This window comes from Phascolarctos cinereus, unplaced genomic scaffold, assembly GCF_003287225.1.
Source record: "Phascolarctos cinereus isolate Bilbo 61053 unplaced genomic scaffold, phaCin_HiC Scaffold_5;HRSCAF=322, whole genome shotgun sequence".
Classification (NCBI taxonomy): domain Eukaryota; kingdom Metazoa; phylum Chordata; class Mammalia; order Diprotodontia; family Phascolarctidae; genus Phascolarctos; species Phascolarctos cinereus.
In genome coordinates this window covers 458,164,721-458,185,578 of record NW_027555958.1, presented here as the reverse complement: position 1 = coordinate 458,185,578, position 20,858 = coordinate 458,164,721, and the positions used below count along the sequence as shown (strand labels likewise).

Here is a 20,858-nt window from a genome sequence, read left to right as displayed (position 1 = left end):
TTGTCAGCTGCGTCTGTGGAGGTGGAGAGCATTCATTGTCTTTTCTCTTTAAGGAAATAGGGGGCCATGGAGCTTCTGGAGAAAGGGAGTGTCTTGGCCAGAACAATTCTTTGGGGAAATCACTTTGGCAGCTGTGTGGAAGGTGGCTTGTTGTGAGAAAAGGCTAGAGGCAGGGAGGACAATGAGGAGACTGTTGTAATAGTCTAGGCAAGAAATTATGTGCACTGTGTGCACATCACCATGGCAAGCATGGTTTAGACCTCAAGAAAACTTGAATAAACAACAGCAAGAATAAAGAAATATTTGTTTAACAGTAACTTAGTAATGCCTAAATTGAACAATAAATAATTAAATCAATTGATAATACCAAAAGCTGGCAATCGCACAGCCATTTAGGGTGTTTATAAACTATTTTGTTGCTATTTAATTGTTCAGTTGTGTCCAGCTCTTTGCGACCCCATGGACCATAGCACCCCAGGCCCTTCTATCCTCCACTGTCTCCTAAAAGTTTGTCCAGCCTTATGTACATTGCTTCTATGACATTATCTAGTCTACTATCCCTCTTTGCTTTTGCCTCCCATTTTTTCCCAACATCAGGGGCTTTTTCAGTGAATCCCATCTTCTCATTGTATGGCCAGAGTATTTAAACCTCAGCCTCAGTATTTGATCTTCCAGTCTATAGCCTGAATCAATTTCTTAAAATGTTGATGGACTTGATCTTCTTGCTGTCCAAAGGACTCCTGAAAGTCTCCTCCAGTACCCCAATTGAAAAATATTGATTTTCAGCACTTTTATATACTACATGTGTGCATATAGAGAGAATATGTAATATTCTATATACATATACACTTATTTTATATACTATTTATATGCATTATGTGTATATATTACATTTATACATATTTATATATCGTATATTATTTTTATTATTTCTAAACATTTTCCATATTAGCCCATAACCACTCTGTGAATTAGGTGCTTACAGTTAGCCTTGTTTTGAGAAAGAGGAAATTGAGGCTTTTGAGAGTTAAGTGACTTACCCAAGGTCACACAGCTAGAAAGTGAAAGTGGAGCTGTGTGACATTTTAGAAAGAATGATGGACTTGTGTGATATATATGTCATGGACATATGTGATCACCTAGGTTCACAAATTAAGAGTTGGATGGGACCTTAGAGGGGTTGAATCTAACCCTTCATTTTACAGATTAGTAAACTGAGGTCAAGAGAAGGCAAGTGTCTCATCCAAGGTCTCACAGATAGGAAATAGAAGGGCCAGACATTGAATCCATGTCCTTCAACTTCCAATCCAGTGTTCAAAATACTGCCTCTTCAGAAGACTTGTACAATCAAATGCTGGCTCCTGTTTTGTTTTGTTTTTAAATGTCTTTAGGCAAGTTTTTTGTACTATCTGAGCCTCAGTTTCCTCATCTATAAAATGAAGATAATTGTTTTGCTGTCTACCTCACAGAATAAAATATAGTGTCCCAGTATAAAAAGTTATTATGGTATCAACAGGCAGGAAGGTCCCACTCAAGTTACCAGATCTCATACAATCCATCCCTGACCTCCCTCAAAACAGTGTGGTGTTATGGATAGGGGATTGGATTTGGAGTTAGGAAAACCTAGGTTTGAATTCTGCCCCACTTGCATACTAGCTGCATGACTCTTGACATACCTCAGTTTGCTTGCTGTAAAATTAGGAAATTAGACTCTGTAGGTTCAAGGGTCCTTTCTGGCTCTGAATTCATGCTCCTCTGATGTCTATGTGGTCTTCTGTCCCACTGCTTCTCCATAGAAATCTTCCACCCCTACCAGGGTAATCCTGTCACAGTTCTCTAAGTAGCTGTCTTACCTCTGACCTTTTGCTAATAAGGTCCACCCCTTCTTCTCTGTTTTTCCTAGCAAATCTTTCAATGTTAGGGTCAAATAGCTCCTTCTCTGTAAAACCTTTCCATTTGTCACCTCCTAGTCCCTTAGTTAAGTTCTTAAATCAGTTAAGGAAATTTTATCTATTTTTCCTTGTTATCTTTGGAATATTTTTCCTTGAACTCTACATTCAAATTTGTATTTAGGTCTTCATGTTGTAGTCTTGTCTCTCCAACTAGACTCTAAGTTGCTTGGGAGCAGAGACTATTGTGACCACTGTGTGTCTTACCAGAAAGGTAATAATACTTGCACCATCTGCCTAAGGAGTTGTGAAAACGGTGTTTCACTTGTCTTAAAGTCATCTGGAAATCAACTGGTTAAGAAACAAACATGTGTGAAACACCTACTCTGAGGTCACAGACTCTGCGCTAAACATTGAGTAGACACCTAGTGGGGCACTGGACTGGGAGTCAGGAAGTCCTGTGTTCGAATCCTGCCTCAGACACTTGCTGCCTGGGTGATCTCGGGCAAGTCACGGCACCTGCTCAGCCTTGGTTTCCTCAAATGAAGATGATGATGACACCTTTGTCCCAGGATCATTGAGCAGATCAAGGGAGATGTAAAGAAGTTTGCAAACCATAAAGCACTACATGCATGTTAATGATTATTAGACTTTGTTAAACACCTGTTATTATTTAAATAAGTTGTCCCTATGAAAGAATCCCAGGGTCCTCCTTCTCTAAAGCAACCTTTGTCCTCAGGAGCCTGGAGACTGGCTGACCTCACCCTTAACTACCCCTGGAAGCTCCCTGAGCAAATATCTTCCCCTCTTAGAATGTAAGCTACCTGAGAATAGGAATTATGTGTTTCTATTTCTCTCCCCAGCATTTAGCACAATCCTTTGCACATAGAAAATTACCTCAAATATGCAGATTTTCATTCATTCATTCAATAATTCTTGGAAAAGACTCTGATGTTGGGAAGCATTGAAGGCAAAAGAAAGGTGGAGGATGAGACAGGCAGTATCATGGAAACAATCAACATGAAGTTGGACAGGCTTCGGGAGATAGCGTAGGATTGAAGGGTGTGGTGTGCTATGGTCCACGGGGTCACAAAGAGTCAGACACTACTGAATGACTGGACAACATTCATTCATTCATTCATTCATGTATATCTCTGTCCTCCATTCTAAACACTTCCTATAGACTTCTGTCCTTCCAATCTTAGCCACCCCGTTTGTAGGCACATGCCCTTGGTTCCCAGGGGGAAGGAGGCAATCTTGGTGGTTCACTCCAGACAGATTTTTTTTTCCCACAGTAGAGAAGGAGAAGGTACACAGTGCCTTACTGAGCATGGCTTGGAGTCACCATCATCCTTTATGAAGGAACCTGTGTTATCATTATCACCGGTTCATATATGCTCCATCAAGGTCGTAATTGTGGAAATTGGATGGGTTCATGGTGGGTAGCATGTTTCTTTTTATGAAGGAAATCAGAAGTACGTATGCCTCACATACTACAATAATTGAGATGGAGCTCCATTTTCATTACAAATTATGACAGACATAAAGGATGATGAGGTAGGTTTCCTTTTTAAAAAAAAGAGTGATAAAATTCTACATTGGAAATAAAACTGGTTTGAGTTAGGGCTGCTCAAAGGAAATAGGACACCAATAAGATACCTGCTAGACTCCCTTCCTGAGTTGGGAGATGTGGTCTTCTTTACTGTGCCCAAGATTAGAAGAGACCTGAAAAGCCATGGTGGGGAAGAAAGTCTGACTGCTAATCTGAGCCAGATAATGATCCATAGATCTCCACGTTGGGAAAGCTGCCTGATAAAGGTCTGACCAAGTGATTGATGCCCTTACATATGGGCAGGGTTAAAGGAAGTCAGAGGGACCCAGTCAGGTAAGAAGAGACCCAGCTTAGGAGGCACAAGGCCCGGCTTCTTGAACTGACTCTCCTCTGTGATCTTGGCCAAATTGCTTTGCCTCTCTGAGGCTCATCTGTAGAATGGGCATATTAGAATTTGCATGATTAGAATGATTGAAAGGAATAAGTGAGGGGCCATGTGTGAGGCTGGAAAACATCCTGGAACTTGAGTCAGGGGAGAATTTGGATGATAGAATTGAAAGGTAGAAAGGACATCAGCTAGAGGTCCTCCGGGTCAACAGCCTCATTTTACATACGAGGAGGAAACAACCTCAGCTAGAAGTCCTCTGGGTCCACAGTTTACAGATGAGGCAGTTGGTGCCTAGAGAGGGGGAAAATCTTACCAAAGTTCCACAGAGAGTAAATAGCAGCTTAGATTTTTACTCACGTCTTCTGATCTCAAGGCCTGGGCTCTTTCTGCTGGAACTGGGGAATCCTGGCTGTGTGATGTGGAAGTTACTGGAGTTACTGATCAGTCAATTAGCCAATACGAGCACCTTCCCTTTGAGAATATTTCCAATTTAGCCTCCCTATATATCTGCTTTGTATGTAAAAATTTGTGTGCCATCTCCTCCATTAGAACTCACGTTTTAAGGAGGAAGGGGGAGGCAACATGCATACACACACACACACACACACACACACACACACACACACACACACACATACACATACACACTCACTGTGTAGATATATGTGAGTATGAGTGCATCACAGTGAATGGAATCTCAAATAAACAAATACCTTGACAGCTTCACCTGCTGATTTCCCTGCAAATACACAGGCACTATTCACTCTTTGCCTCCAAGTGGCATTTCATTATCTTCAAAGTTAACCCTATAGAAGTGAGGAATTATATCCAAACAAATGTATGTAAATGGTGAATTGAATAGTGTGTACATATATAAGCATATAAATATGCACACACATGTATGCACATGTGCACAAGGCACGCACATGTATACATGCATGTGTATACACACGTGTATGTACAACCTGCACCTTAATATGTAGTCATGTGTATGTGTACATACGCAGGTATGTATTTACACATATGTGCTATCTACATGTGTTTATGGCTATGTGTGTGTATATATGCATACTACGTAAAATGCTAGGAAATTGGAGGAAAGGGTACTAGCAGTTGGTGGAGACTGATTAATAATAATAACTTCATACAGCACTTGCTATGTTAAGTGCTTTATGATCATTATCTCATTCAATCCTCACAATAACCATGGAAGTAAGTGGTATTATTTTCCGCATTTTACAGAGAAAGAATATGAGCAAACTCAGTTTCCAAGGTTAAATGACTTGCCCCGGGTCACACAGCCAAGTAAGTGTCTGAGTGCAGATTGGAACTCAGATCTTCCTGTCTCTCGACCAAGCACTGTATCCTCTGCCCCACCAGCTGCATTTGTCCTTGAGAAAGTATTAGAAGATCATCTTAGAGTTGTAAAACCCAAGTCCAAATGAGACTCTGACACTTACCTATGATCACATAGCTTGTAAGCTGCTTCCTCGCTCTAAGCCTCAGTTTCTTTATCTGTAAAATGAAGAAATCCCACGTGCACTCACTTCCTCTCAGAGTTGTTGGGAGAAGAGCACTTTGGAAAACAAAATACCATAGAAATGTGAATTATTATTATGCAAAGGGCTTTTTAAACCATGAAGGGCTTGTAGACATGTAAGTTATCATTATTATAACTGGTGAACTACTGTTCAACTCACCGTTTACAGATGTTTGGACACAATTCCTCACTTCTACGTGGTTAACTTTGAAGATAATGAAATGCCACTTGGAGGAGGAGAGTAAATAATGCCTGTATATTCCCAGGGAAAGCAGCGGGGGAAGCTGCCAAATAAGGCATTTGTTTATTTGAGATTCCATTCCCTGGGAGAGCCTCATTAAAGCCCTGCCTTTCCTTCCCGTGCTTCCCAAAGGACTCCCTGACACTGAAGATTACTCAAACACATTGCAGAAGGGGCATAGACCAGAGAGAACAGGGTGGTAGGGCAGGAGTATGGGGCAACCCTGATTTCATTCTATCTAAGGCTTTTTTTCCTCGCTGCTCGCAATCAAGAAATCAATCAGAAAGCATTTATTAAGCACCTACTGTGTGACAGGGAAGAGGCGGCACGGTGTAGTAGCTAAGGAGCTTTCAGAAGACCTGGGCTCATTCCTCACCTCTGACTCTCATTGGCTGTCACCTTGGCCAAGTCACTTAACCTCTCAGTGCCCTCAGGCTCTCCCTAAAATTCTTTCTGTTCCAGAGCCCATTTATAGAGGGGTTTTCCTCATCTGGAAGCTTCCCATACTCATGGAATCACAGGCCCAGTTTCTTTCCCTATCCATGAGCTGTGACAGCCATGAAGAACACAATAGCAAAAAGGAAATAGTTCCTGACCTCAAGGGGCTTATGCTGTATGAGGGAGACACCTTATATATATGTGTATACAAAACAAGGTAGTTTAGAAGGGAAGGGCACTAGCCCTTGGAAATATCTGGAAGGGCTACGAAATGAACAATTACATCTTACCATATCATGACTCAAAGATGTCCAAAGCAGCTTCGAGTTCCCAGGAAAGTCTCTTTACTTGCATGAGCCTCAGTTTCCTCATCTGTAAAATGGGCATGAGTAGCTTCTCAACCCATATTGCTGTTGTGAGTATGCATCAAGGTATCACTGGAACGTGTAGCATTAAAATGTTGCAAGAACATCTGGAAACATCGTTTTCATTGTATTCTTTGAGAGGTTACATGGTGCTGTAACTAGAGGAAAACGCATCAGGAAAACCCAAGTTCAGTTGCTCTCAGTACTAGCTGTTGTCATTCACTCTCTCTTTCCCCAGTTTGCTCACCTGTAAAATGAAGGGAGATGGATCCAGTGGCCTCTAAGGACCCTCTGGCTCTGTCAGGGCCCAGGCCACTCTCTGGAATCACGTTTGCTTACAAAGGGCAGAAATCTAGCACCATGGTGACTGACAGCTCTCACAGGAAGCCAGGTTTCCTTAGACCCCCATTTTCTGTAAAAAAAAAAAAATACCCCCCTCCTCATCTTTTGTACCATCCCCATAACTGACGTAGACATCTAGCCCCGTGGCAATTCTTACGGTATGTGGGGTATATGTGTGTCTGATTTTTTTTTCCAAAAAGTGTGCAGGTACTGCTTTTCATGACACCCCCACAAAGGAATTTCTGCAGTGGAAGCTTTCCACATCAGGGGTATCACAGGTTCCGACCTCCTTCCTGCCACAATACTTCTTTTTCTACGAAGAGCACATATGAGAGATTTGTTGCTGATCAGTCACATCTGACTCTTCAGGACCCCATTTGAGATTTTCTTGGCAAAGATACTGAAGTGGTTTGCCATCTCCTTCTCCAGCTCATTTTACAGATGAGGAAACTGAGGCAAACAGGGTTAAGTGACTTGCTCAGGGTCACACAGGTAGGAACTGTCTGAGACCAGATTTGAAGTCAAGTTTTCCTGTCTCCAGGCCTGGTGCTCTATCCCACTGCATCACCTAGCTGCCCTAACATAAGGGATACTCCGTCTAAAAACAATTAACATCAGCCCAGCTTAACTAACATTTTTTTTAAGGACTTAACTGTAAAGAACAGGACTTGTGCCAACTTGAGAAGCTACTGTAGATAATGTGGGAGCAGGAGTGAGGGATGTCCAGTAGACAGCCTCTGCTCCCCTGGTATCCTCGTGATATTAACACAACATAGGGAGGAAATCTATAGAGGGTTGTTGTCAGCAGAGTGCTGTATAAACTTTAAAGTAAAAGAAATTAGTGATGTTATGAGTAATAATTTATAATACCAAGAATAATAGGTAAATTACTTAATCTCTCTGGGCCTCAGCATCTATCTCTCTAGGACTTCAGGTGATGGAAAGGTTAAGATCTCACATACTGGTTGTGTAACCCTGGGCAGATTACGGGACTCTTTTGTGCCTCACATACTGCAGAGTAGGTGCCACTCTGTCTTGGTGAATGCCAATAGCTACTCCAATTAATGAAATCACAGGGTAGGAAGGAAGGAAGAAGGGAGGGAGGGAGGGAGAGAGAGAGAGAAAGAGAGAGAGAGAGAGAGAGAGAGAGAGAAAGAGAGAGAGAGAGAGAGAGAGAGAGAGAGAGAGAGAGAGAGAGAGAGAGAGAGAGAGAGAGAAAAGGAGAGGGACGGGGAGAGAGAGGAGAGAGAAGAGAGGACAGAGAAGAGAGAGAGAGAGAGAGAGAGAGAGAGAGAGAGAGAGAGAGAGAGGGAGAGAGAGAGAGAGAGAGAGAGAGAGAGAGAGAGAGAGAGAGAGAGAGAGAGAGAGAGAGAGAGAGAGAGAGGAAGGGAGAGAGAGAGAGGAAGGGAGGGAAGGAAAATGAAAGGGATGGGGAGGGCAGGGGAGGAGAGGGACAGAGACACAGAGAGACAGAGACAGAAAGAGAGGAGGAGAGGAGAGAGACAGAAAAAGAGAGAGAGAGAGAGAGAGAGGGAGAGAGAGAGGGAGGGAGAGATTATGAAGTTCATCGGTGAATGAGTTCCCTGAGATGAAATCACAAGTCCTTGATGTAAAACCAAAAAGTAGGAGATGATTCAGGAAAGGATGGAGTTGATTTAGATGTTGCTTATTTTGTTTGCGCTAAGCTTCCCTACTGTGTCCAGAGAATAAAAGGATCGCTGCAATGAAATACCATTGAGCTATAAATATTTAATGAAACAGTGGGATCCATTAGCTAAATGAAATGTTGGTGAGGATGCCCAATCACTGTGTAATACATTCTTCTAATATTACTAAGCCCAACTTACAACTTTTGGTCTATTTGATTTGATTAAAGTAACACGTCTTATTCCCACCCCCCATTGTCTTGTTAGAGCTTGAGAAATATCAGAATAATGACAAGACCCTACATTTGCCTGGAGTTCCCTTCATATTTTTCAAAGGGCTTTCTCCAAGGTGGTGTTTGGGAATAGTGATAGTGCTGGACTTGGAATCCCAAGATCTGGGTTCAAGTTCTGACTTTGACATTTACTAGATTTGTGATTTTGAGGCAGTTATTTCAGTTCCGTGGGCCTCAGTTTCTTGATTTGTCAAATGAGTGGACCAGACTGCATGATCTTTGTCCGTTACAGGGAGGATGGGGTGCTGCTAGGCCTCAGGGTATCCCTGGTGGTGATTTGCACAGTGTGTGGCAGATTACCCTGAGATGCTCTACAGATCTGGGGTTTCGGTCAATCTAGCAGAACTCTGGATACAGCGAAAGGTTCAAGTGATTTCACCTTTCCTGTAACTGTCCTATCATTTCCAATGTATGGAGGATTAGTATTTAGTTTCTAGTATTTAAGGAATCTGTTGCTGGAAACTATAAGAATGACCACAACCCCATTGCCTATGAATGTTATCCTGATGTGACATTTTGGCTCTTTATTCCATCATGTTAATTTGTTTCTAAGAGGCCACTGGTTCTCCAGCTGTCTTTCTGGCATCTATCTTCAAGGCCAGTTCTTTGCTTTGTAGATTCCTCAAGCATTTCTTCAACTTTCCTGCCTTTTGATTGTGCTGTGATGTTTCCTGTTGTCTCCTTGTGCATTTAGGCTCCATCTTTGCTATTCTCTACTTTCTTAAGATTTTCCACTGTATCTGTTTAGGGGAATGTACAAAATACTTTCAGTACATCTTCATCTGATCTTTGGGACTAAGCCTTTGAGGAGAGGCTTTGAAACAAGTAACTTTCCCAAGACATGACCCCCAGGCTCTTCCTCAACGTGATTGTCCCAACTTGTTAGTGGGCTTCCTTAAATGTGTCATCCAAGATTGGATATAACACTACAAAGGAGGTCTGACAGAGGCCAATGACATGTAAACTTTCATTGTCCCAGATACTAGACTTTAGTTGCTTTGGCTCAAGGTGACCGTAACTCTTTGGGTGCCTTGTTACACCGTTTCAGGCCACTGGAACCCACAGTTGTTTTGCCATGAGAATTTCTTTTCTTTCTCTTCCTTTTTTATTTTATTTCTATTTTTTAATGCAGTTGGGGTTAAGTGACTTGCCCAGGGTCACACAGCTAGTGAGTGTCAAGTGTTTGGTCTGAGGCTGGATTTGAACGCAGGTCCTCCTGACTTCAAGGCCGGTGCTTTATCCACTGTGCCACCTAGCTGCCCCTCTTCCTTTTTTAAAAATCACATTCCCTCCATTTTATACTCATGAGCTTGAATATTTGAGCCCAAGTGCAGTACTTGACATTTATTCCTGTTTAATTCTGTTTCATTAGCTTCAGCTCAACATTCCAACCTGTTGAGGCCATCTTTGATCCCAATACTGTCATCTGGTATACCAGCTATCTTTCTCATCTTGCTATTTACAAGAGTGTGTGTGTGTGTGTGTGGTGTGTGTGTGTGTGTGTGTGTGTGAGAGAGAGAGAGAGAGAGAGAGAGAGAGAGAGAGAGAGAGAGAGAACAACCAGGGAAATAGAAAAAAACAGACAGACAAATGGAGACACATTCAGAGACAGAGACAAGCAGAGAGACTGAGGCACAGAGAAATGGAGAAATAAATGTCGAGAAAGAATCAGAGACAGAGAGAAAAATGGAAATAAAGATAGAGACAAAAACACAGAGATAAGCAGAGAGACAGAGACAGAGAGAGATACAGAGAAGCAGAGACAGAGATAGAAAAATAGAGAAAGGCAGAAAAAGAAAAAGAAAGAGATAAAAACAGAGACAAAGGCAAAAATAAACAGAAAGAGGAGAGAAAGAGAAAAATAGAAAGAAGTAAACAGAGAAACAAAGACAGAAACAGACAGAGAGAGATAGAAACAGAAAGACAGAGACAGACATAGAGGAGAAGGGGAGAGAGGAGAGAGAAGAAAGAGGGAAGAAGGGAAAGAAAGCAAGAGAATAAATGACTGAGTGGAAGGAACTCTGGATCTGGAGGGGGAAGACTCATTTGCCAGTCTGAGGAAGCCCAGGAACTGCTTCTCAGAATCATGTCTTTAAATACATCAAATAAAATATATCTAATTTGGGGAAAATTATATATGGAAATATAGTTATCAAAACTAAAAACAAGTTTAGGATCTCAGGGTTAAGAACCTTCCTACTAAAGAATTTCTGAGGTTCCTTTCAGCCACAACATTTTATGATATGATATATTTGTATTTGTGTGCCTGTGAATTACTGTATGCATGAGTGTGTTCAGGTGTGTGTGTGTGTGTGTGTGTGTGTGTGTGTGTGTGTGTGTGTGTTCTCCTTCTGTTCCAGCAGCTTTGTGCTCCTCTTTCCTCCTGGCTTGTTTATTGTTGGGGGTTGAATTCCATCCTCTGCAAGCCAAGACTTCCCCATTGCTCAGCCCTCATCCCAGACAGTCAGAGTGTCTGTAGTGTACATCTTGATGTGAAGAGCTCATTATAAAAAACCTGACACACTTCAGGAATATTAAATTACCAGAGATTGCATGGCGCCAAGAAACATTATTGAAGCTTTTCAAAATTCGGGAAGAGTCTGAATTTCTCTGATAGAATTTCACAGCTTCTCCTGCAAGGGGTGGGGAGAGAAAAAGTCATTTTAATTGTCACATTGTTCTAGGTTGTGGTGGACTTGATTCTGCCTAATTACAGATAAATGTATTTCTGAAATAATTTGAGGTTCCTTCTCAGACTTGACCCAGGCTTCTTGACTTCTTAAGACATCAAGATAGGACTGTGGACTAGGCAATGACATTATCTTGCTAAGCTCCCATGGCTTGTTTCCCTCTTTATTAGGGACCAAGGAGACTTTATACACACACACACACACACACACACACACACACACACACACACACACACACACATGCATACATATGTATATTTGTATGTGTATGTATGTTATCTTCTTACTCCTGAAATTCATAAGCCATTTTTGAGGCTCTTGAATAGAAATGCTTTTATGTAGAATGGGGGGGGGTGTACTTCAGAGAGGTGACTTAAATTCATCAATGACAGCATAGTGAGGAAAGAAGGAAGGAAGGAAGGAAGAGAGGGGAGGGAGGGTGGTTATATTAAGTGCCCAATATATTGCAGGTACCATACTAAACCCTTAACAAATATTATCTCATTTGATCCTCACTACAATCCTGGGAGGGAGGCACTAGTATTATTCTGATTTTAATCAATCAATCAATTATATATTTACTTAGCCTCTAATTTGTGCAAGCCTTTGTTGTAATCTTTGAGAATATAAAAAGAGGCAAAAGACAGTCCCTGCCCTCAAGAATATTACAATCTAATGGGGGAGATAACACATATCTGCACAACAAACTACATACAGAATAAATAGGAGATAATTAAGAGAAGGAAGGCAATAGAATTAAGAGAGGCTGGGGGAGGTTTCCTTCTTTTCATTCTTTCTCTCTCTTCTTCTGTTGCCAGGTCCTCAGGTCCACAAAAGCATAATCAGTCATGATAGCTATCAATATTAAATAAATTTACCCTTAAATGTAGGTCCCTTTAAGTTTTCAGTAGCATAAACATCAGCCACCATGTTGTTTAAGTGTGCTCTGGCCCCCTTGCTTCTTCTCCTTACCTACCCCCTTCGCCTTGCTGGGATTGCCCATCATCTCTGGGACCTGGTGAACTAAGGGCCCTGCCATGGTAGAAATACTAGAATTGGGGTGGAGAGAGAGAGAGAGATAGGATGGGGTGGGGCAAAGAACACTGGTGTTGGAGTTGGGTTCAAATCCCAGCTCCACCATTTGCCATCCTGTGATGCTGGGTACTTACATAATGACCTCCAACCTCTGTTCCCTTGTCTCTGAAAAGAGATGTTTAACCAGATGGACTCCAAGGGCTCTTCGAACTCTCGGTCTGTGATCTGTGATCTGTGATCTGTGATCTGTGATCTGTGATCTGTGATTGGCTTGGATTGTGGCTCCAAATGCTTCCTCCTTGTGTGGCCATGGACGAGTCATTTACTTTCTCTCAGCCACAGTTTCTTCATCTGTAGTACTTCCCTCACAAAGTAATCATGAAGAACCTGCTTCGTGAATGGGATTTGCTCCTTTCAAGCAATATAGAATCAGTAGTTCTTATGGTTGTAGGAATTACAGATAGTCACAGAGGGTATGAGATTACCGTTATGGCTTTTGACCCATGTGGGCAGTTCAGAGGCAGCATGGCATGTGAACACTGGAATTGGAACCAGGAAGCTTGGTTTTGAATGCAGGCTTCCAGGCTATGGGACTGTGGGCAAGTCACTTCTCTGAACCTTGGTGGCTTAATCAGTGCCTTCCCCTTAGAAAAGTCCTCCATAATTCTGTTCCAGAGTCATTCCTGGCATATAATTTGGTGTTGTCATCAGGAAAATGAAAGAGGCTAGAATTAACAAATTGGAAAAGAAACAGGCTCCCAGCACCATCTTGCCCAGCCTCATCCTTAGGACTTTGATCTCAGTCTAGCCTTTCCCACGCTGAATTTACTGAAAGATACTTGCATCTGTACCTATTACGTTAAGGACGGTGGGAGAGAATGAGGCTTCCTTTGCCAATGACTTGTTTTCTCTTCCCCCTGATTTGCTTCGACTACCTGACCATTAAGATGGTGATGTTTGTTTTATGTTTCAGCACTTGAGCGGAGTGAGTGAGATGTGCTGTCAGTGGGCATAGTATCTGAAGGGAGAAGCCATTCTCTGGGAGAGGAATTCTCAATGAGCCTGCCCAAGACACTGGATCTGTGTGAAGAGGCCTAAGGATATAATAGGATGTCAACGGAGACAGACCTGCAAGTGGCTGTTAAATCCAGCACCAAGAGAGACTCCAGAAAGAAAGGTGGGAGAATCTGAACCCCTTCTCCTTCTGCCTTAATGAGCTTTGCCAGATTGGGAGATGACAGGCCATCTAGGAACAGACAAACTTCCTACAAAGTCTGGGGGAGGGAGCATTCCAACTGGGTCTCTTGTGGAGTCTTTAGCAATGGCTTAAGTAGGGCATAATTTGGGCTGTTGGATGTAAGGGAGGGAGGCTGGCTTCAGTCCTCTGCCCCAAAAAAGGCTGTAGCCTGGCTGAATCCCTCTCTGAGTGGGCTATCATTTCTGATTTGTTAATGGATTTTGCTAAAATGCTGAGTCTTCCTGTAAGAGTCTTCTTTCCCTTCTGTCTATTTGCTGCATTTCTCTTTCCAAATTGTAGGTTAAGACTGGCAGCATGCCTTTGTGAGTGGGAGGGAAGAAACAGACAAAGAAAAGGGTAGCTTTATAGGAGAATGGGGGTAGATTTGTTAATTTGTCACACACACATACACACATATAAACATGTATGAGAGGCATCAGCACCAGGATGATTGAGGTTCAAATTTTGCCTCTGATAATATACTGACTATATGAACTTGAGCAAGTCACAACCTTTCAGTACTCTTGAGAGCTCTCTAAAAGCATAAATTACAGATAAAATCCCAAACTATATTGATGGAGAGAGTTTCCTTATTTGGTCATTCCTTATATCAATGAAATCACATGTCCGGTCCCTGTTCCTCACCCCCTACCTTCTACTCCTTTGTTCCTTATTCTGTACCCCCATCCTGCATGGACCCACAATGATAAGCATGTGACTACTCTCTCCACTAATGCAAATTGTAATCCAAACCATAATAAAATGTTCTCTCTCATGAGATTCATGTACCCTCATAATACAGTGTGTACCCCATAAATACATATTGATCTGAATATATATGAGAGGCAACATGGAATACTGGATAGAGAGCTTGTATTGGAAACAGGAAAACTTGGCTTTAAGTCCCACCTTGGATGTATATTTTTATGTGACCTTTCTCAAGTCACTTCACCAGAATCTGTTTCCTAAGAGGATAATTATGTAAGTGTGTGTGTGTGTGTGTGTGTGTGTGTGTGTGTAGATGTATATAAATGGCAGAAGAATCATTTCTGATTTCACTGGCAAAGGGAACTCCCAGTTTGGAGACTCCTTCCACCAGTGAAAATCAGTAACTGTTCTGAAACTTACAGTTTTAGAGTTGCCTAAAACACTGGGATGTTAAGTGTCTTGGCCAGGTAACCAATTTAAAAATATAATGATAGCAGGCTTGTGTGGTGAATAGAGTGATGGGTGCAGAGTCAGGATTATCTTTGTTAAAGTCCTTCCTCTGACACACACTGATTATGTGACCCTGGGCAAGTCATTTAACTTTTATGTACCTCAGGCAAGTCCTCAGAATTTATCTTCTAAAAGAATTTATCATAGACAGATCAGCAGAGATCCATATGGAGGGCTGGGAGGAGGAGCAGAGTTTCCATACCAAAAGTTCTCTTTGCTCACAAAATCACAGATCTGTCATGAATTTGCAAATGGTACCCTGCCCAGGAGTAATATAGGCATCACATCTAGCCCTCCTGCACTTTTGTGGGGAACCTGTGCTTAACCCTTTTAAGGGAAGAAAAGAAGACTAAATGGATCCCAATAATGCCATGTTCTGAATACTACGGGGAAGGAGTCTGCAGGCATGTGGATCCTCAAGTCTTTCTGCTGTCTGTAAGTGAAAGTCCTGGGAATCAGGACTTTGAGGAACTTGACTTGCTTCTCTCAACAAAATGCTCGGCAGAATCAAAGCCCACCCCTGGAAAACCTTTCCCTGGTTAAAATTACGGGTCAGACACAGTATCAGTGAAGCACTGATGGGGTAGGAGGGAAGGTGTTGGCTGTACTTCAACTAGCCCTGAATCACAGAATCATAGAGTCATGGATGGCACTTTACAGGCCACCAAGTCCAACCTGTCCATTTTATGGATGAGGATACTGAGGCACAGAGGAGTTAAGGGACTTGCCAGGGACATCGCTGCTAGTGTCTGAGGCAGGATTTGAATTTGAGTCTTCGTGATTCCCAGTTCAATACTTTCTTTAGTCCGCCACGTAGGCTGCCTAGTAACTAAGTGACCTGACCAAAGTCCTGGCTCGAGGGTAGGAAGGGACCTCAGAAGCGCAGCCCTCTCCATTTGCAGATGAGGTTACAAGGTTCAAAGACGCTGAGTCACTTCTTCCAGGCAACAGAGCTAGCTAGGAGTAGAGCTGGGAATATGTTTGAAAAGATGAGAAAGATGGGAAGGCAGCAGGTTGTCAAGTGATCCCACGGTATGGGCTTCCTTTCTGCTCCTCACACAAGCCCCTCCATCTCCAGCCTCCAGGCATTTGCCCGGGAATGCTCTCCCTCCCCATTTTTACCTCCTGGCTTCCTCCAACTCCCACATGACTTTCTGCCCTCTACAAGAAGCCTTTCCCATTTTCCCTTAACATTGGTGCATTCCCTCTCATTATTATCTCCAATTTATCCTGTTTTGAATCTTGTTGGTATATCACTGCTTGCTTGTTGTCTCCCCAGTTAGACTGTGAGTGTCTCAAGGACAGGGGCTCTTCTTATATTTTTCCTTGTATCCATACTCCATGGCATATACTGTGAGCTCTTAATAAATGTTTGTTGAAAACTAGAGAGAGAGAGGAGAGGGAGAGAGAAGAATGAGGAGGAGAAGAGGGAGGGGAGAGGAGGAGAGGAGAGGGAGAGGGAGAGAGAAGAAGAATGAGGAAGAGGAAGAGAAGGAGGAAGAAGAAGAGAGGGAGGAAAAGAAGAGAGGGAGGAGGAAAGGAGGAGAGGAGAGAGAGAAAGGAGGAAGTAGGGAGAAGTGAAAACAGATAAAAACACATTGAGCTGTTGGGGGTTTAGAAAAAGATTCTATTGAATCTATCTGACTCTTCCCTGATATTAAGACTATTCAGTTCAATACACATTCATGAAGGGATAGTCCTGTTCTGTTATTGGGCACCTTACTGGCTCTGAGTTTGCAGTTGTCCTATTGGAGGCTGGACCCATATGATCCCAAATTGAAACTGAACCTCCAGGGCTCTTTTCTGGATTGAAGTTTTTCCTTTCTAAACTTTGAAATAGCCTTAGGGGCTAGGCTTTGTTAAGTAAAAATAGTGTCCCCAATATGATATTGGGGGCCCTCTATCCACAAAAGAAGATATTTGACAAGAATTTTAAGAATTCCCCTTCCTTTGCTTAGCCTCAGGAGGCAGAACTGGAAGCAGGGGGTGGAAGTTGCATGGAGAAAAAAGTAGGGTCCATGTTAGGAAATAATTCCTAGTGATTAGAACTGTCTGAAAGTGAAATAGGCTTCCTGGAGAGATGAGAGGAGGTCCCCTCCTTCCTTAGAGGGCTTCAAGGAAAGGCTGGGGATGTGGAGGGGAGAGGATAATTTTTGGTCAGTTACCAGTTGGACTAGATTGCCTCTGGGATCTTTTCCATGGCTGAAGTTCTGGGATTCTGTGAAACAGTCCTAGAGAATTCTTTCCCTCCCCAACCCCCTTTCACTGTTTCTCTGTCTCCTTACCTCCTTTCTTTTCCTCTCTCCCTTACTACTTCTCTGTTTCTCTCTCTCTCTCTCTCTCTCTCTCTCTCTCTCTCTCTCTCTCTCTCTCTCTCTCTCTCTCTCTCTCTCTCTTTCTCTGTCTCTCTCTCTCTGTCTCTCTGTCTCTCTCTCTCTCTCTTCTCTCTCTCTTCTCTCTCTCTCTCTCTCTCTCTCTCTCTCTCTCTCTCTCTTTTTCTCTCTCTTTCCTCTCTCCTCCCCAAACCTGTTGAAAATGAACAGGAATGCTTCACATCAAAGCTAACCATAACCATATTTCACAGGAGAATGAGTTTTCCAACAGGCTGTGTATAAACTTTAACTAGTGTATTCGCTGTTCAAATAAGAGATGGATGAAGTCAGAAATAAAGTCATTTCCTTCATTTATTTTTTATTGGATTGTGTCACAACGTGTGCATCTCCCCCAGATGGGGCTGATTCCAGAAGTGGGATTTGATGGATGATTGGAAACAAGCATGTGCTTTTCAGGTTCATTACCTGCCATGAGGAAATCGGTGCCAGTCATTCCTGGGCAGCAGCAGGAGGAGGTTGAAACAGGGTTCACTGGCCTCGGCACTTTTCAGAAAGCCTGGGCTCTAGCTGTGGAACCTTGGGCAAGTCACTAGACTTTATGAGCCTCGGTTTTCTTATCTGCAAAATTAGAAAAAACAATCTCTAATCTTAACTTCCCAATGACTGGTCAAGGCATTTCAATTTAACCCACATTTATTAAGTATCTATTCTGTGCCAGGCATCGATCAAGGCCCTAGGGATTCAAAAAGGAAAACACGCCTTACCCTCAAGGGGGCTTACATTGTACTGAGGGAAAACAATATATTCATAGCAAATAAAAAGTAGCAGGGAAATGAGTAAATACAGTATGTTCATTTTTGTTGTTCAGTTGTTTTTCAGTTGTGTCCAACTCTTCATGTCCTATTTGGGGGTTTTCCTGGCAAAGATACTGGAGTGGTTTTCCCTTTCCTTCTATGGTTCATTTTACAGATGAGGAAACTGAGGCTAACAGGGTAAAGTGACTTGCCCAGGGTCACACAGCTAATAAGTATCTGAGGCCACATTTGAACTCAGGAAGATGAGTCTTCTTGACTCCAGGCCCAACATTCTATCCACTACTCAGAGGGTCACTGATGTAGAAGTAAAGGGAACCTTAGAAGTGAACTTTCTCATTTCATGAAAGGGAAAACTGAGGCCTGGAAAGGTTGTGTTTTTTCCCCAGGTCACACAGGTAGTAAGTAGGAGAGTAGAGAAGGGAAGGGGAGGGAATAAGTATTTATATAGCACCTACTATGTTCCAGACTAGCTGCTTTACAAACACGCTCTCATGTGATCCTTATAACCCTGGAAGGTAGGTACTGTTACATTTCCCCATGAGGAAAGTGAGGCAGACTGAGGTTAAGTGACTTTCCCAAGATCACACAGCTAGTAAATCTAGAGGCAGTTTTCAAACTTAGGTCTCCCTGATTCAAAGTCCAGCTCTGATAGCATTTTATTTCTTTGTTCTAAAGTGTCCTAGAATATGACCATTTGGGTGCAGAGCAGTAAGGTTTTTTTGGCCTTGCTGCCTGACAGGATCCTACATGTTTTGCTATCTCTTACTGACTTGGTCTCTGTCCCTCGCTTTCCACCTTGGCCCTGGGAGGTTCTGGTGCCCCAAGCCTCCACCTGCTTAGGAAACTGAAGGACCCATTTGCATAAATGTCATCTATTTTTTCTGACTAATGGCTTCATTTATTCTTGGGGAAGACATGGCTTCCCTGCTTCTTTTAAAAAGTTTAGCTAAGATGCCCTTGGTAAATAAATGTTCCACATTTGTGTACTGAATCCTGCTTCCTAGGGGGCTTATCAGAGGGAGCAAATGCCTTGGAGGGCATCCTGGAGGAAAAGATGCTGGTGGGGATATGGCTGAGGGACCAACATTCCATCCAGGGAGCAGAAGCATGAAGTGCTTATCTGGGCCAGGCCTTGGGAGGGTGAACAAAGATGGAGAATGGCACCTACATTAGTCCATTCATTCAACAAACAATTACTTCTATGTTTTCAGGTGTAAAATTTGGGAGTTGTACAAAATTATCTCTATGGTTCTAACTCTAATATTGTGTTCTAATGTTCTAAGAACCCATCCAGTTCCCAAATTCTCTCTCTTGTTGACTGTCTCTCTGTCTTTCTTTCTCTGTTTCTTTCTCTGTCTTTCTCTCTCCCTCCCTCCCTCTCTTCTCTCTCTTTTTCATCTCTCTCTGTCTCTATCCCTTCTATCTCTCTTTTCATCTCTCTGTGTATCTCTTCCCTCTATCTCTCTCAACTCTGCCTCTCTCTGTCTCTCCGTCAGCAGTTAATTGTCACTTCTATGCCAATGACTCCCAGATCTTTATATCCAGACCCAGCCCCCTCAGCTTCTTCAGTTCCACATCTCTTCTTTTAGAATGAAAAGTCTTTGTAATTAGAGAGAGTTTTGCATTTCTATCCCTAGTGCATAGTTCAGAGATAATGGGTACTTAATAAGTAAGGTGTATTAATTGACTGCTTGACTATGTTCTGAGATCCCTTCCAGCTGGGAGGCACCTAAGTGGTGCAATGGGTATAAGTCTGGACTTGGTGTTGGGAGACTCATTGTTTGATCTTGAGCGATCTTGATCTTCTCACCTCAGTTTCTTCATCTGAAAAATGGGGGCAATAATAACAATAATACCTACTTTCCAAGGTTGTGAGAATCAAATGAGCTAACGTATGTAAAGCATGTTGCAAGCTTGCAGGTACTGTATAACTTCTGCCATTCTTCTTATGACCACTATTTTTCTATTACTACTATTAAAAGTAATAAGAATAATGACATAAGTAATTTAGAGGCACGGTAGATTGAATACTGAACCTGGAGTTAGGAGATCCTGAATCTGAATTTAGCTTTGGAAACCTCCTAGTTGTGTGTGACCATAGGCAAGTCACCTAACCTTTGCCTGCCTCAGTTTCTTCTTCTGTAAAGTGGGGATAATAATAACTCCTACTGCTCAGAATTGTGAGGGTAAAATGAGACAGCGTATGTAAAGTGCTTTGCAAAATGCCATATAAATGTTTATTATTTTATTGTTATTCTGAGGCCCTTTTCAAACTCTGCATTCTGTGATTCTGAATGGAAAGGGAAAATGAGCTTCCTCAAATAACCTGACTTCATTTATTTTTCCCCAATTAATAGTATGTTTTTTATTCCAATTGCACATAAAGATAGTTTTCTGCATTCACTTTTATAAGAGTTTGAGTTCCAAATGTTTTCCTCCTCTCTCCCCAAGATGGCAAGCAGTCTGAAATAGGCAAATAACCTGCCTTCAGTGCTTTCCTGTGGTCACAAACAACATTGGTCCTACCTCCATCCACTTGCTCAGTTTGTCCCCCATGACTAACAGGAATTCCCTCTTCATTTCTACCTCTAGGAATGCCTAGATTGCTTCAAAGTTTAACTCATGTGCCATCTCCTCCATAAGGACTTACCACCCCTTACTCCTCCAGTTACTTAGTAACTGGAGCAGTTGATGGCACAGTGGAGAGACATAGGACTTGGAGTCCAGAAGGTGTGAATTCAAATCCAGCCTCAGGCACTTACTTGCTGTGTGACCTTGGGCAAGTCATGTAACTTTTCTCAGCCTCAGCTGTCTCGTCTGTAAAATGGGGATGATA

General features: G+C 42.4%; 1 protein-coding gene across 4 annotated transcripts in view; it reads left to right on the top strand.

Moving 5' to 3' along the window:
• Window positions 1–20,858, top strand: part of DAB1 (DAB adaptor protein 1) — a 318,655-nt gene that overhangs the window by 6,901 nt on the left and 290,896 nt on the right. For all 4 annotated transcript variants that reach the window (XM_020993085.2, XM_020993082.2, XM_020993080.2 and 1 more), the window contains exon 2: window positions 13,393–13,596. In XM_020993085.2, the coding sequence (XP_020848744.1) occupies window positions 13,530–13,596 (67 nt within the window). In that variant the 5' untranslated portion in view covers window positions 13,393–13,529. The remainder of the gene's footprint in view (window positions 1–13,392; window positions 13,597–20,858) is intronic.